The sequence below is a fragment of the Dipteris shenzhenensis genome, chromosome 29 (assembly GCF_047967505.1).
Source record: "Dipteris shenzhenensis isolate YYH24624 ecotype China chromosome 29, Dip_SZ_1.0, whole genome shotgun sequence".
NCBI classification, from domain to species: domain Eukaryota; kingdom Viridiplantae; phylum Streptophyta; class Polypodiopsida; order Gleicheniales; family Dipteridaceae; genus Dipteris; species Dipteris shenzhenensis.
This window is the reverse complement of record NC_141624.1, coordinates 40,642,647-40,659,499: the sequence shown is the minus strand read 5'-3', so window position 1 is coordinate 40,659,499 and position 16,853 is coordinate 40,642,647. Positions and strand designations below refer to the sequence as shown.

The 16,853-nt window shown below is 42.4% G+C and overlaps 1 protein-coding gene across 2 annotated transcripts; it reads right to left on the bottom strand.

Annotated features, from left to right (window-relative positions):
- Positions 1–1,031: 1,031 nt before the first annotated feature.
- LOC147882846 (eukaryotic translation initiation factor 5A-2-like) lies at positions 1,032–15,529 on the bottom strand. Of its 2 annotated transcripts, XM_087400276.1 has the most exons (5): positions 15,163–15,517; positions 6,742–6,864; positions 6,575–6,631; positions 1,796–1,870; positions 1,079–1,694 (listed from the first exon to the last, which is right to left on the bottom strand). In XM_087400276.1, the coding sequence occupies exons 1-5, from the start codon at positions 15,283–15,285 to the stop codon at positions 1,590–1,592; spliced, it is 483 nt and encodes a 160-aa protein (XP_087256402.1). In that variant the 5' UTR covers positions 15,286–15,517; the 3' UTR covers positions 1,079–1,589. The 2 variants fall into 2 exon arrangements, with proteins under 2 accessions (XP_087256403.1, XP_087256402.1); XM_087400277.1 differs by lacking the exon at positions 1,796–1,870 and having other exon boundaries at positions 1,032–1,694; positions 15,163–15,529.
- Between the last annotated feature and the right edge of the window lie 1,324 nt (positions 15,530–16,853).

Sequence of the window (16,853 nt, the reverse complement as noted above, 5' to 3'; positions counted from 1 at the left end):
GGACTTTTGAAATAGCCTTCAAGTGTATGACTACTATATATATGTACCTTCATAAGACCAAAATATATCCAAATTTTCTAAGGAATCTTTTTGAAAAACAAAGAAAACAATGAGCGAGCGAGTGTGATTGGGGCTCCACATGGATAGACTACCTCCCTTCCAATATAGCATGGATGGTCTATTTTCTCCCCTCCTATCACACAAGGTCAACCACGTTATCCATGAGGATCTCTTACACCTACACACATCTCGGACCTAGTTGGGACCGAGTGAACTCCCAGTGAAGCTTAGCTTTTACCGAGATCACTGTTTACGTATCACAGAGGAGGGTTTCATTGACGCCCCAGGATACACACAGATCTACTTACCCCACTCACTAAGGATCTCTATTGGGCACTTCCGGGTCTCTTCACATAGACTTTGTATCGAGAGCAGCAACTTGATACAATGAGGTGAAAGGATGGAGCCTCTAATCAGCATCATCACCCACAATGAGTACAACATAATCAAATACTATCATATCTAATACATGAGAGAAATCTCAATCCGTGGCCAAGGTGGAAGCTCAAGGGAGGCTCAGCGATGAATGAGGCCATGATGACAAGAAACTTGTGATATAATAATTTAGTCTAGAAGACATGTGAAAGAAAGGTACAATAACTTTAGCAAGCACGCATGTTCTCATCGGTACCCAAGCATAAGATGCTATCCCGGTTTTAAAAGATTCCAGAATCACTTATGGATATAGGTCTTTCCCACGCTGTTACTGTGGATGATGCTAAGGAGCTACAATGCATGTTTTATTTTGTTTCTGGAAATTATGGACAAACAAATTTGGCAAGCTCTGTACAAAGTTGTTCTGTTAATATAGTACAACTCTTGTTTCGCCCGAAAAAATACAATTAAAATTTATGTTTGTCACAACAAATGTCTATAAGGCTTCCAAGAAGCAATATGAAATCCCATTAAGCTCACTATAAGCGTAATCCTGTACAATTGTGGTGCTTCATCTTTTCCATAAAGTTGTAAATTTCAGGTACAAGAGTAAAGTATCATTCTATGTTCTTGTGATAGACTGGTCATTTGAAAGTCTGACCAAAATTTGTGTTTGATCATAGAGCTTTTGCAATTAATTTATGTAAGAAAGTACACGATTGCCATTTCTTGAGTAAGAAAAGAGCATGAAGCATAATTCTAACTTAGATCGTGGGTTTCTCCTTCAAATATTTAAGACTCCCATCATGCCTTTAAATTTCCTCCCATATTTGGACTACATTGCATACATAAAGGGACAGTCACCAAAACCCCTGCGTCAGCTATTTTCCAGGGTACATGATAAGCAATGCAGATTACAAATGAGTCTCCTCAAGGGAGGGAGGCTTAATTGACCAAAACAAGCCAGGTGATGGATTAAATCAAGTTTTATTACTGCATCATAAACATCATTTATCAAAGAAACTTGGAACCAACGAGGTGGAGCAGTTTCAGTGTAGAGGCACATCAGGACCCGACTGATACCATCATTTAAGCAATATGTACAAATAGTGCTAGGCTTCCTTTACAATGCACACATTGAAAACCTGATTAGCTCACTGTTTTGCTCCAATATCCTTCAAAGCACATATCTGCTCCTCTCCCATGGCTGACATGACAGTGACCACCAGATCCTTTCCCTCGGCAAATCCTTCCTTCAGCTGCACAAACATTCCATAGGTATGAAGCAAAAAGTATTCAGTGAAGTTTCTTTGCACAGTATGTCCTATTGTCTATTACTGCAAAGCAATACCACCCTTACTTGCACAACAAGTTGATCATCTGTGGGAAGACGTAGGTCATCCTTAGTATCCCCATTGTCTTTTAGGAGACTCACCTATATCCATTAGATGCGTCAAGATCAAAGTCACTAAGCTTAATCAAATAGTAAAATGTAAATACATCTTCACATGTATACACATATGACCACTGTAATATCAAAATATGGCCACAAACATTGCTTTAGTGGTCCCTAAACATCACTGTGTATCCCTGTCCACAATTCTTTGCATGTTCTTGTAAACAGATCTATTGGACACATCAATACCAATCCTCCATGCAAAGGATTCCAATTATGGACGTTGAGAGCTGAGGTCCATGATGCATAGTAACACAGATTACATTATTTTCTCGTACTTCTCATTGAAAGGTCCCAGAAAATCCAGAGTCGATAGTTTCATACCAGCTACAAAGCACTTATGCTGGAAGAGCTGCACTACTTGGAAGGTAGACAAAATTACTTAAAAGACTTGAAGACACAACTAAAGAACCAAAAGACCTATGTATATAAGTTAAGCTAGATGCTTGAGAAAACTGTCTAAAAGAAGTTAGGGTGTGGTGGCAAATTTAATGAGTTGAAAATAGGAAGGGGTCTGCATTTGGCTTCCTTTAGTCAACACAAACACGTAGCTTCCCGTTCTTTGGTACTACAACTAAGGGAAACAACCAACCATTATGTTTACTGTGTAGTTGTCTGATAGATCTGGCATCTTGTACCAAGGGTATTATAAGCTGACATTTAGATCTGTGTAATCCCAAGCATAGACATCTCAGTATTCCAAAGCAAGGTGCATACTTGGGCAAAAAAAGTCAGGGGTAAGGTTTCGCTCACTTGGATTGTCCTTGGCTAAATCATTGTACATAGATTGAGTACCACCTTCTTTGAGGTTCAGAACTCTCGCCCATCTTTCAAATCCTTGATAATGTTATTTGGGAACATGGTCTCCTGTTCGGTTATCTTCTTGGCCTTCTCAGCCTCCTTCAACCTGGCCGCATACTTGGAATGGGTCAATTTTGCCTATGGTGGATGATGCTCATTCCATTTAACAAGACTCAATGTCCTCCGAAAACAGATCTCCAACTCTTAAGCTCATTTTTGCCTTCAGTTCTTTGGCAACAACTGAGTGTTTATACTTACATGCAACAGCAGCTTAGCCCCTGGCTGTGCATGACCTCAAGCTCAAAGTTGTTGAGATCTTGGTGATGGCCCTTGGTGAGGATTCAGGAAGCGAGTGGTGGAGAGGATTCGAATGGCACAATCCAGAGGGTCAACCATCCCTGATTCAATGGACGGAAGGCCTTGTAATAAAAGGAGGGGACCTCACCCAATCTTGAACCCTGCAAAAACAGAAGATAGTAGCAGAGTGGTTATATTAAGAGGGGACCTCACGAAGTATGGTATGGGTCATTCCTTGCTGATTGAATGGATGGGAGGATTTGTACTACAAGGAGGGGGCTTCACCTGGTCTTGAACCCTGCCAAAACCGTATGGTATGGGTCAATCATCCCTTGCTCATTGAATGGATGGGAGGACTTGTATTAAAAAGAGAGGACCTCACCAGGTCTTGAACCCTGCAAAAACAGAAAATGGTAACAGAATGGTTATACTTAATGCAACAGCAGCTAAGCCCCTGGCTATGCATGACCTTAAGCTCAAAGTTGTTGAGATCTCGGTGATGAGACATAGCCCCTTTGTGAATAGGATTCCAGGAAGGGAATGGTGGAGAGGATTCGAACAGCGCAATCTGGAGATTGTTCTATTGGTTGCTCGAGGCTTGGAAAGAGATAGATCTCTAAATCTCAATGCTGGTGTTGTGGGTAAGTTTTATGACAATGTTCCAAACACCATTACGATCCATCTTGCATATGGAATCGAAATGAAACAGCAGGGCGTGTGGGTGGCATGAGAGCTCTTGGCCAAAGAGGGACTCAGGATATCAAAGGCCTCATTTGTAAGTCCCATGTAACGCTGCAGGGACTAGCATACCAAAACTTCACATATTTTGGGAAAATTCAAAGGTACAAAACTACCTTCGTGAGAGTGAACTGCATAGTCGCTCAGCCATCCAGCCAAAAGCGTGGATGACTACAAGATTGTTTTAACTTTGGCTAGTGAGGACTTTGTGACTAATTATAAAGTTATTGAGCAGATTTGAGAAGGCTAAAGAGCAAAAGAAGGTTGGGGGACGTGATGAAACTAATATCAGAGAATGAATACACAAGCATGGGCTGCACAAGACCCAAATGGCCATGTACACTGATCCATACGACATGAGAGGCATGCATCAAATGGAGGGAAAGGATTTAGAGGGGACCATGAGTGATTGAAATGCAGAGTGATTGAAATGCAGACGTAGAGAACGTTGAGAAGGGCCTTCACATAGACCTGCCAGTTCCCCTTTATTGAGATCCAACATTGCAAGCTGCAACGCCAAGGATTCATCATTGCCCAATTTTGGTGAACTAACTGTGTGGAGGGATGTGAAAGCATTATAGCCATATGTAAACATTTCAAGCTTTGCGTTTGAGCAGTGAAACACTTTTTTCATACTTCAGAATAAGACCTACCTTCCTTTCAACTTGCTACTTATAAGATTAAACGGAAGACAGTGTCTCTTACCCTGATCTCACAAATAAATTGAGAGAATGTGAGGGGGTAGAAGGAAAAAACCCTTCTTTCATCTCCTGTTTTGTGAATATGTTGTCATAGTGTTCTTTCCTTTGTTGAAATAAAGAACTAGTGGTGTAAGCGAGAATCACAAAGTGGAATGGAAAACATGCAAACAATACATGAGTATGAAAAAAGAATCCATCTTGAAAAACTAAGGGGAGGCTGCTCAGCTGCAAAACACCCTTACTGCTCAAGAGCCTCAAGAGAGAGCATCAGTTGGCCTCCTCTCCCAAAGTGCACCTACCTACGTATTTACTCCGTTCATGTTTCCTATTGAATTATGTTAAGTCGGTGACAGGTCCACCTCTCATGTGGTCGAGATGCCCAAGTTTCTGGTGAGGTGCGAATCGGGTGGAGCTACTAACCGAGCATCCACACCCATACAGAAACAGAAAACTGTATCAGATATAGTCACGTCAAACAATAATATTAATCATCGACAGAAAAACCATCCTCCACTACCGTCATAAGAAGTGTGCTAGACCCCCAGTGGGTGCCGTCCTACGCTCTCTCCTGGTCCCAACTGTATGTCTAACGAGAGCAAACGTCACACCTGTCGGTCTGGCCCCCACCCTGAACATGGAGGGAATGTCCCCAAGTGTAATCTGTGCATCAACCCTCTGTCTGAGCTGGCGTGTCGCTGGCTCTGGGTGACGATGATGTCTAAGACCTGTGGAACGGGCATCCGTGTGATCCAGCTGAAAGAACTCAGTGATCATGCTCAGGGAGGGAGAGGGAGAAAGAGAGAGAGAGGGGGGGGGGGGGAGGTTGGTTGGGTGTTGATGGGGGGGGCGTGGATTCTCTAGGGTCTCAACATGCAGAAAATTGAAATAAAAATATTATCAAGCGAAGAAATGATTATGATCTCAATAAGAACAAAACTAAGGATACAAATATGCAGGCGATCTGTCAGACTTACCCACCCAAATTATTGTATAAAGAAGTAGGTTAAAAGCAATGAAAAATACAAGAGAGGTCAACTGAAATATGAAGGCCACTACTGTAGAGAAGTAATGTCAATGAAAAGCTTGCACAATTTGTTAATTTTCCAAACCTGTATGCACTTACAGATGTCCACTGCCAACCCATCAAGACATAACTGCCTAGAATAAAGTAAAGATACGACCAAGATCTTTGTAATAGGAAAAGTCAACTGAGAGGCAAACATAACACGGCATGCAAAAAACATGACCCTTTTAACAACCAAATTCAACTAAAACCATTATTATCAAAGAAACGATTATGATACGAACTAAGGATCAAGTATGAATGTGTTCTTTCAGACTCACCCAAAGTATTGTGTAAATAAAGGCAATGTCCTCATTTTCTATGCTTTAAATAAAAAACACTTAAATGGAAGTTGTGCTTCTAAGATGTAAAGAATTAGGTCAAAAGCAATGAGAATAAAATATAAGTCAACTGAGTCATGGATGCCCACTATTATATCAATGATAAGCTTGCAGAATTGTTAAACTTGACAACCAGAATGCAATTACAAACGTCAAATGCCAATCCTTCAAGATGTGGACCGTCTAGAATGAGGTATAGAACACGTGACCCTTTTAGCATATGAAAAGTCAACTGAGATGAAAACACATATGCCATGCAAAAAACATGACCCTTTTAGCATAGACAACAATATTCAAAAAACTGGGTATTTGTGCTCAGTAGTCCACACTCCTTTCATTGAGCACACACAAAAAATGGCACCTTTCAGAAGTCTGTATAGTGAGCTTAATATACCTTTGTAAGACTAGAATATCCAATAGTACAAATCCATATTTTTGTTGTACTAAAGTCCAAATTGCTACATTGAAAATAAAAGAGAGAACGAAAGAGAAGAAAAATGAGATAACAAAATTGTTTGAAAAACAAAAGGTAGACACACTAACAAGCAAAGCAATGCTATGTCATCACTAGTGCCCAAGTATAAACAGCTATACTGGGTTTCTAAAGACCCGCAGGGTCTCTTGGGCAAACCCAATGCTTACTATAATACGTCAATTACAAAGGGGAAAGGTAACAAGAAACAAAGAAGAAAGGAAAAAGGTGACTAAGCAAAGATAAACAAACATCCATCTTAGTACTTACAAATCCATCTTCCGAAATGTCAATCAGTTGATAGTCAACTCGATTCACTTCAGGTACCTGGGAACTCCAAACATCATTGACAAAACATCTCAGCCATATACATGCTTGAATTCAGCTGATCAGGCATGGAACACAAGTGCTCTATAAGTAATCCAAGGAACGCTTACATCACAATTGTGAGAGGAAGGAACTATATCGTCGAGCTTCTTCCCAGTGAATATGTCGATACCAACAAAATGACATTTTGCATGCCCATGTTTGCCGGTCTTGGAGGTGGACACCTCCACTACCTACATATCCATGGTAGACTAAGGCATTAGACAAAAATGAAAGCATGCAATTCAACCCATTCTGGGGGCATCTTGATTTGAGACGTGCATAAAATAACTTCTACATACATTAAAGTAACCTAAAAATTAAAAGAACGCAACCTTACAACTCTCTCTCTCTCTCTCTCTCTCTCTCTCTCTCTCTGTGCGTGTGTGTGTGTATAATGAAGGCCAAGATCAGGCCAATTAAGTGAGGGTTAGGCCTGATTTGGCTTAGGGGATTTTTAGGCCTAGAGGGGGGCAAAAAGGAGATATAGTAGAGGGAGACTATATAAGTCCACCTCCACACCTTTGTACGGACTTTTGATGTGACATCTAATCCTATCTACTCTCCCTCCTCCTTCTGCTACCTGTTGCCTATGCTCACACTCTCTCTCTCCTCCCTCTCTCTATCTCTCTATAGCCTCATCCTTCTCTCTCTTCCTCTCTCCTTCCCATTCTCCTCTCTTCTCCTCCCTTCCTTCTGCTATTCTCTCCCCATCTCCAAATCTGCCCCTTCCCCCTTGTCTACATTGGTATCAGAGCTCCGACCTTGGCACCATTGTCTTCACATTCCCTTGCTCTCGCTCAACTGCAACACACACCTGCAACTCGGACAGCAATGCAGAAGCTGAACTTGACAGCCAGCGCCAAGCAACCTAATGAATGCTTGACAGAGCTAGATGCTGGGAAAAGAGTAGCATAGCAGCAACAAAGCTGGCTTGAACGGATAAAAGCACGAAGGTGTTGCTTTGAAGATTGCCGTTCGACAACACTACTCTGTTGTGCGTGCCCGCGCCTCCAACGATGATTTAATCAACAACAATCAGCGAATCCCAACGTCAACGACAACTCGAATCTCAACGTCCACAACAATCAGCGAATCCCAATGTCAACGACATTCAGCCACTCAACCTGAATCTAGCCAACGCTCGCCAACTCAGACTCAATCAGAGAGCCTCAGCCCGTTGCTTATGCTTCATGGTTGGGCAGCCACTCAGGGAGGCCATGGCGGGAAGCAGTAGCAGGGAAATTGGTCTGTTCAATGGATAGCTGCTCAAATAAAAGCAGCAGCCCACATGATGGAAACGAATACGGACAGAAAGGACGCTGTTGTATCAATTTGCAGGACCGATACATTGCTCCAGACGATGCCCTAGCAGTTCAGCATACCAATGGAAGGAATACTCGTATGCATGGTGATGGCAGAAGCCTACATAACAGTGACAATGAAGTAGGCCAAATGGTTGAAAAGACAGATGATGAGAAAAGCAATGTTGAGCAAATCTGTGATAGAAATCAAGATGCGGATGTTGACCAGCAAGGTAAGGATGTGGATGCACTTGCACTTGACATGTCTAGGCATGCAAACTTTGAGGGCAAAGTCTTTGAGGAGGAGGTGAGCATCCAGCGTTGTATGGTGTCCATTAAGGAAGAAAATATTGAAGACCACGGTGATGATAACAAAGGATGCCAAAGAAAATCTACTAAGAAGCAGATTATGCAGCAAGAGCAAGGTATGCATGACAGTTTAATCCCTGAAGCTGCATCACCACACATTCAGGAGCAGTACAGTGGGAAAGATAGCCACATGAATAATGCCCTTCACTATTGCTCACTAAATGAGTATACCTGGGAGTTTTGCCTCCAATACTTAGCAGCCATAATGGGAATGAAGGCATTTCGCATCAGTGCTGTAAATGCAAGGGCAGCATGTCATAAATATTGCTGCCATGTATTGGCACTTTCAAAATTTGAGAACAAAGTTTTCAAAGGACAATCAAAACTTGAGCTGCTCAACTTAAATGACATGTTTATGAAGCACACAATAGAGATGCATTCATCTGGGACTGAACTTAATGGTAGGAATAGAAACCAGGCCAAGCATGCAGATTTCTGGGATACTACCAGATGGCATATGTTCATGACTAGTAGGAATGGGACTGCACTTAATGGTAGTAATAGAAACCAGGCCAAGCATGCAGATTTCTGGGATACTACCAGATGGCATACGTTCATGACTAGTAGGAATGACAAAAGCTGCAAGTACATGGTACAACCTCGAAATGACAGCCCAAATTATGAAGACAATGGACAGCACAAAGAAGATGGCTGTTGTGGCAATGGACAGCAGAAGGAAGATGCCTGTTATGACACTTTTGAGAAGGTGTATGATGGCAAGCAACCCTTGCACAGCCATATTGTTCTAAACAGCTACTGTTTCCAACAGTACATGGGTGCACAGCAGCATGATAATGCAGATTTGCCAAATGATGGAAAAGATGCACATGGAAGTGCGATGGAAGGAGACCAAGGTAGAGCTACAGTTAGGGGTGAGGCAAACTTGCCACAACACAAGTTGGGTATCGTATAGGACAAAGGCAATCAGCTTCTTTCTGAGAAGGGTGATCTCATACGACACGATGATGCTACATCCTTGTTTGTAGAGCACGAAGTTACACTCATGCATCTGGATTTTGTCGCATCCCCACACAAGATGCAAGGTGGGCAGGCGGTAGAGTATTTACTACACAACCAGCCAAATCCTTCCATCTTTGGGAAGTGTATTAGTGAGCAGCCCACTATGATCTTACCCATGGGAAATTTCAGCCAGAGACTTCCACCAGCGACTCTTCCAAGGGGTGATATCCTTGAGTAATGTGCAGGGGATATAGGCCCATCTTCATTGCTGCCATTTGGCACATCCCAACCTCATGTTGATGTTTTTGGGAGATCCTATCCCTCTAGCACTCATCTCTCAGCTTTGCTTCAGCCCAATGCCTATGAGAGGATTTGGCCTCGATCTGAATCAGACATGAGGCTCTACATAGAGTCTAGGCCACCTCGAATGCAGCCTGGACAGATTTTTGTGGAAGGATATTTCAGGAGTGTGTGCGAGAAGCGAGTTTTTTGAGCGAGTTTTGGAGCGAGTTTTTTTTGGCAACCAACATGTTTTGTTCCACCTATTCCACTTATGACACATCCCACACTTCTGGAGGTTACACACACAAGAATTATGCAGCCAAGGATATGAAGAACAAACTCACAGTGCATAAGTTTAAGGGGACACTCGCACTCCCAATGAGTTGGAGGAGTGGCTCATGTTTCGCATTCGTATGAGATTCTGCCCACTAGTGGCATGAGAGGCCGTAGGCCAACACTCTTTTCTGTGCAGGATGTGATACCTTTTTATGCACGTGAAGATGCAGGTGGTAATGCTCCTGTGAACGAGGATGAGGTTTATTGGGATGCCCAACCAACACTTTATACTGTTTCTATGCATGCCCTAATGGGTGCTAAAAGTGCTGATACTATCAGATTAACGGGGATGATTAATGGCAAGATTGTGCATGTGTTGGTGGACAGCGGTAGCACCCACAGTTTTGTTAACTGCAAGACCTTACAAAGGGTTCGACTGACTGCTACTGAGATAGACTATGGGCTGAGAGTAGAAGTGGATAATGGACAGCATATGATCAGTAGATCTTGTTGCCAAGATGCAAGGATTAAGTTCTCTGATGACTATACATTTGCAGGTGATCTCTTGGCACTTGACATGGGCCCAATAGATGTTGTCCTGGGCTGTGATTGGTTGCAATCACTGGGCAAAATCAGCATGGATTTCAATGCCTTAACACTCAGCTTTATCCACAGGGATGGATCAGTTACATTGCATGGTATTGCAGCTCCTAAATTGCAAGTCATTTCAGCACGGCAGTTGGACAGAGAGCTCAAGAGAGGCAGCATCATATATGCATTAAATGTGTCAGTAACTAAAGAGGGTGGCACTCCTTGTGTTGATGATTGTGATATGCAGAGATTGCTCTCAGAGTTTGCAGATGTGTTTGCTGATTTGCCATCACAGTTGCCTCCGAGAAGAGATGTAGATCATGCCATAGTCTTGGAACCTGGCAATAAGCCAATCAATAAGGCCATACCAACTTCTAAGGTAGAACAGGAAGAAGTGGCAACTCAAGTGAGAGACTTACTTCAGAAGAGTTTCATCACTCATAGCACTTCTTTTGCATGCCCTATGCTCTTGGTGAAAAAGAAGGATGGTTCTTACCGTATGTACATTGACTACAGAGACTTGAATAAAGCCACCATCAAAAACAGGTTTCCAATCCCCAGGATAGATGACCTGTTGGATGAACTCAAGGGTGCTCAGTTTTTCACTAAGATTGATTTAAGGTCCGGCTATCATCAGATTAGAATGAAAGCTGGGGATGAGCACAAGACAGCCTTTCGCATAGAGAGGGGATTGTATGAGTTCAAGGTAATGCCTTTTGGATTGACCAATGCACCAGCTACCTTCCAGGCACTCATGAACAAGATTTTGCAGCCTCTCCTTTTCAAATATGTGCTGGTATTTTTGATGACATCCTCATTTACAGCAAGGATAAGCAGAAGCACATCAAACATGTCAAGCAAGTGCTGGAAATTTTGAGGTTGCATCAGCTTTATGCTAAAGCCAGCAAATGCACTTTTATGGCACAAGAGGTTGAGTATCTTGGTCACATTGTGAGCAAGAATGGCATTCGAGTGGATCCTGCAAAGGTGAAATGCATTGAGGATTGGCCACAACCACGCAACCCTACTCAGTTGAGGGGATTTCTAGGTCTTGCTTCCTTCTACAGGCGCTTTATTCGCAAGTTTGCCAAGAGGGCAGCCCCTCTAACAGACCTCTTGAAGAAGGATGCTTTTATGTGGTCTACAGATGCACAGCGCAGCTTTGAAGACCTGAAATTCGCCCTCACTCATGGTCATGTGTTGGTATGTCCTGATTTTTCACGTACTTTCATTGTGGAGGCAGATGCCAGTGGCAAAGGATTAGGGGCTGTGCTAAGACAAGAACACGGGGTAGTTGCTTTTGAAAGCAGAAAATTGGATGCCAAGGAACTAGATTATCATGTGTATGATTAGGAAATGTTGGCTATCTATCCTCCATGCTTTCAAAAAATGGCACCACTGCCTGCACGGTAGCAAAATCAAGGTTAAGACAAATCATAGGACACTCAGGTATTTCCTTACGCAGCCCAACTTGTCAATGAAGCAGAAGAGGTGGCTGGCTAAGGTTCAGTCTTATGATTTTGACATCGAGTACAAGAAAGGGAAAGAAAACGTGGTTGCAGATGCCTTATCCCGTATGTGGGCTTGCAGTTTGTCTGCCATTTCTACCATCTACCAGGAGTGGATTCATGGTATTCAGGAAGAATACATTCAGCATTCTAAGGCAGTTTCCATATTTGTGGAGTTACAGAGGCCATCGAGCCAGGGGCATGCCGAATTTAAGCTGCATAATGGGCTGTTGTGGTGCAAGGACAGAATTTATTTGGTGCTAGATTCAAAGTACCGACTGCTGGTCTTACAGGAAATGCACTCATCTCCTATGGCAAGACATGTGGGTATTACTAAGACATATGAAAAGGTCAAACAGAGCTTTATCTGGGATGGCTTGTGGCGGAATGTAGTTAAATTTGTCAGTGAATGTTTGCCCTGCCAGCAAAACAAAGTGGACAACCGGTTACCCGTGACCATGGCCTCTAGACCCTGGCAACTAGAATGGGTTTCCCTTTTTTAGGGATTCCAAAACATGGGAGGATGAAAGTGTCCTTGTCCCCACCTCCCAAACACATGAAATGATGCCATGTGTCCTCTTCTACCTAAACCCATCCCTAGTTCTTTTTTTGTTAGCACATGGTGGGATGGGAATAGGATAGAAATATGCATGGGACCACCTTTTCCCATTCCCATTCTATTTCTTTCCATGTGCTAAGCCCCTTAGTTGGCAGCCATTGTCCTCGTGTTTTGGAACCAACGCTCCTTGTCACTATGACCAAGCTTAAGGTTGATGCCACGAAAGGCTAAATTTGTGACCACCGTAGGAGCGTTTGGTCCTATCACTATGAATTTGTAACTGATTTAAAAGAGGACTGAACACCATCGCTATAAAGTTTAAACTGTTTACATCATATGACATGGGCATTTGCTCTCTCTAGTAGGGACCCTGGGGCCTGCTTAGCCAAGGATAGCCTTAGAGCATGAAAGAACTATTTCAGATATGGAACTTGTATCCTTTCTTGAATAATCTTGGCTATAGATGCAAAATTTCTTCTACAGGTCCATCTTTTAGGCTCTTCTTTCACTCTTGATTGCAAAGTGAATTGCTCCAAAAGCAAAGTGAAGTACTTCTAATACTCGATCCAACACTCCGTCTCAGTGCAACCATGCTTCAAGCTTTGTTTGTGATTCGGGCTTCCCTTTTATGCGATGTTCATGGAGTGGCTCATGCGGAAGCATCTTAGATTGTTGTCTTCTTTCCGGGTCTTCTTTTTCTTGGTGGTAGTTTCATTCTTCTCTATGGCAGGAACTCGTTGCAACAACTCTTCATATGTTTTTGTGATATTTATGATCTTCATCAATTATAGATCAAAATGCAGACCATGTAGTAACAAAGTCCGCACTGTTCATCAGCGTCTTTACCAAGCTAGTTGATTAGTATTCTACGTACAAAATCTTGTACTAAGTGGCTTTTTTCTCTATTTATGGTATTCAGCCATGTCCTTACATCTTCTTCATTGATTTCTTTTCAACACCCCCCAAGGATGTATCCCCAGTCAGAGCTCACTTTCACACACTGAAAGCCTATGTTTTGTAAAAGAAATCCAGCACAGGTTTGCCTTTCTCCAGCTTGGCTTTCCCTTTACTGTTGGTGGTAGCCGTATAAGCCTTCTCACTGCCATCTTCTTCAAACAGTATCTGCCTAGCCACCTTCTAGATCAACAAGTGACCGTGCTCCTCAAATGTCAACAGGTTCAATCTCTCTCCAGCTATCAAGGTCATCACCAAGGCATTGAAGCTCTTTTGCAGCTTGCTAATCATGAGAATGGTCAATTGATTACTATCCAACCAATTCATCCTTCAGGACCTTAACCTTGACCAGATGGTCATTTTCTTCATCCATCTTCAGCATGAACAGCTGATTTTGACGCGTTCCAATCAGTGCCATATTCTTGTCTTGTTTAAAAACGAACGATTATCCAGGCTTCGGATACAGTCACCGCCAACTAAACGTGCAGAAGAACTGAATCTGCAGTTGTTCTACGATGATCAAGAGTGCCTCAGCATCTCTGATCACCCACTCTGATCTATTCTGGATGTGCAGCTTTCACACCTTTGCACGTCATGTCCACTTGATCTTTAAGCTCCTTCTCTGCTCCTTCAATGATCTCCCACAAAGCACGTGAAACCAGATGGCTTCGAATCTTTATTTTCCAGAATAGATAGTCCCATCCAACATACCCACCTCACCAGAGTTCAGGATTTGCATGCAGGATGCCCTTGTCACACTAAGTAAAGAGATTTCTGATGAACAACCTTTAAGAACTCCTGCCGCAATTCAATGATTAGAAGTCATCACCTACCTCTTTCAGTTGTTTAAGTAGATCTCTAGAGCTTCTAGCATACAACTCCTACCTTTTGGGATTTGTAACCTTGGGTCTTAGTTCCCTCGCTCTTTGATCTTACTTGGGTCGGATACCATGTTAGAAAAGACACAAAGGGGCTAACTATCTGATAGCCTAACACTACGCAACGGAAGAACTTTAATCAGTGGAAGACTTTGAACTCAAAGGAAACAAACAAGTAGGTCCACCATGTGCACCCAAGAATACCTCAAAATCACGATCAGTCTAGAGAAGGGAACAGCAGTAAAGAAGAGCCAAAAAACGTATATTGCACCCAAAATAGATCAAGATTCAAATAGATACAGAGAACAGCAGCCAGAGATGCCCAACTCCTGCAGCACTTGCCGCCGCCTTGCATCCTCAGCGGGATACTTCAAATCTGCTCCAAACCTCTGCCGGCGCACTCCCTTCTGGCTGTGTGCTTTCATGAGCTTCAATGGCTCTCAGTGAAGTAGAGGCAATGAGCCTATGGCCCTTAACGGGGGGCAGACTCCTCCCGATCTTGAACGTCCTAGCTTGGGCCATGAGGTCAAAACTACTTATCAACATCCTCAATCTTAAAATAGCACATCCAGAGATAGAGAGAGACTTGCTATCCTGCTCTGAAGTCATAGTTACTTCTGAGTTGAAGACCTGAATCTTGAAGTGGTTAGCTTCACTCTGACAATTTAAAGATTCACGGCTAGATGGAAATTCCAACTGCAAACCTTGAGACGCGTCGTGCCAAATACATGGAATTAGCAGAATTCATGTGCAATCACATTGGAAAGGCAAGAAGGGCCAAAAGAATGCATCGGGAATTCAAATGCCACACCTTGCAGGGCCTATTTTTGATGACGATGTAGCCATTCTTGCGGATGGTGCCGGCCTGCTGGGGAAAGGTCTTAGAGGCACCGGCATCGGCCTTGTTCTCGAAATGGTGCTCTTCATCCGACATAGTAGAGACCAAGAAGAAGAAGAACAAAGGTAAGGCATGATCTGGTAAAGGGAAACGACTCTCTTATAGGAGATGCAATTCCCATAGCTGAATTATTGCTGAACTTCAATAATCAGAGGCCGGAAAACTACTTTTGTTGTCACTCCACGAAGAGACGCTATCTAACACGGATATGTACTTCGCACGAGCAAAAAGAGCACAGATTCTCTATTCAGCACATGTGAAAAAGAGCACAACGCACGTGCGCGTGTACAAAATGCAAGTATTTTATGCACTTTAAATCTAGGACCTTTGAGGATGCACAAAACCTCGTGCCTTGACTTCCATTGGTTAACAATGCTGGCATTCAGGTTCCTTCGTAAAATTTTATTCTCATCACGGACTCTTCTATGGGTGTCTTCGTTTTGCTTTAATAAAAATACATGTCAATTAAGACCATATTACCAGTATTAAATGAGATGTTAAGTCTAATGAAGACCATATCAGTAGTATTAAATGGGTGTGTTCTTTTCACTGTCACAAAAATACATGTCAATGAAGACCATATCCGTAGTATTAAATGAGGTGTTTAAGTCTAATGTTTAGGGTTTAGTGTTTCAAGATGGGTCTTTATTAGGCGGCCCGTTATTATTATGTTAATGAAGGGTTCTGTCTAATATTATATGGTTTAGTGTTTCAAGGTGTGTCTCTATTAAATGTATAAAGAGTATGCCACAATCGGGCTCCATTCCCCCTCCTTTGAGTAATGGACCCTCCCACTTACTTTTATTATCTCTGTTCGTTTACCTTTCTCCTCTCCTCATACATCACTTGCTTTTCTTCCTCTCCTCCCATTTTACCTTTCTCCGCTCCCCATCCGCCACTTTGTTTGTTTCCTCTCCTCTTAACCAAGACTTGGTGGTTGTGCCACCTTGTTGTTGTCTTTCTACTTCAAGTGAGCAAACAACTATTTTGCAAAGCCAATACCAGGCCATAGTGGACTAAGCTAATATATGCTCCTCACAAAAGCAACCTCGTCATGACATGGCAACAATCGAATCCATTTGCCCCTTCCCCCACACCCTCCTCTCAAAGGAGTTTCCTTTTGTTATGCTTCTTTTACCCTTTATCCATTAGAAGAGAATTGTGTTTTGATGATCCTAAGTTCATCTTCTTCAATAAAGTCAGGTGATTCTTGATGATCATCATCTTCTTCCTCGATAATGTGATATCAAAGAAGGACCATGCACATTTGATGCAAATTGAAGTTCAAGTTCTTTAAATACTTTTCTTCCTTTGAAAACTTTTTTGGGGTAATGCCTATTTGAATACCTTTTTTCCTTTAAAAGCTTTTTGGGGTTAATGAAGATGAATTATGCCTTTTGACAATGAAAAGGTAAAGGCACATTCCATTCCATCAAAGTGGACATGGGCCATTTCTATAAAATGTTCTTTGGCATCCTTTAGTAGTCTTTCATTCATAAAGCTCAAATTCTTGATAAAGGGCACCAAGGTACAGATACCCTCTACTTGCCACTACTTTTAAGTCATTGTCTACGTGAGCATTAGTGAAGAAAAATAGATATATA

Bases quoted from the DNA above. Each gene is read 5' to 3' on its own strand.
- LOC147882846 (XM_087400276.1), bottom strand. From the start codon at position 15,285: ATGTCGGATGAAGAGCACCATTTCGAGAACAAGGCCGATGCCGGTGCC. The intron at 1,871-6,574 runs GTAAGTACTAAG...TAATGGATATAG, and splicing joins ACATTTCGGAAGATGGATTT to GTGAGTCTCCTAAAAGACAA. The intron at 1,695-1,795 runs GTAAGGGTGGTA...ATGTTTGTGCAG, and splicing joins ATGATCAACTTGTTGTGCAA to CTGAAGGAAGGATTTGCCGA.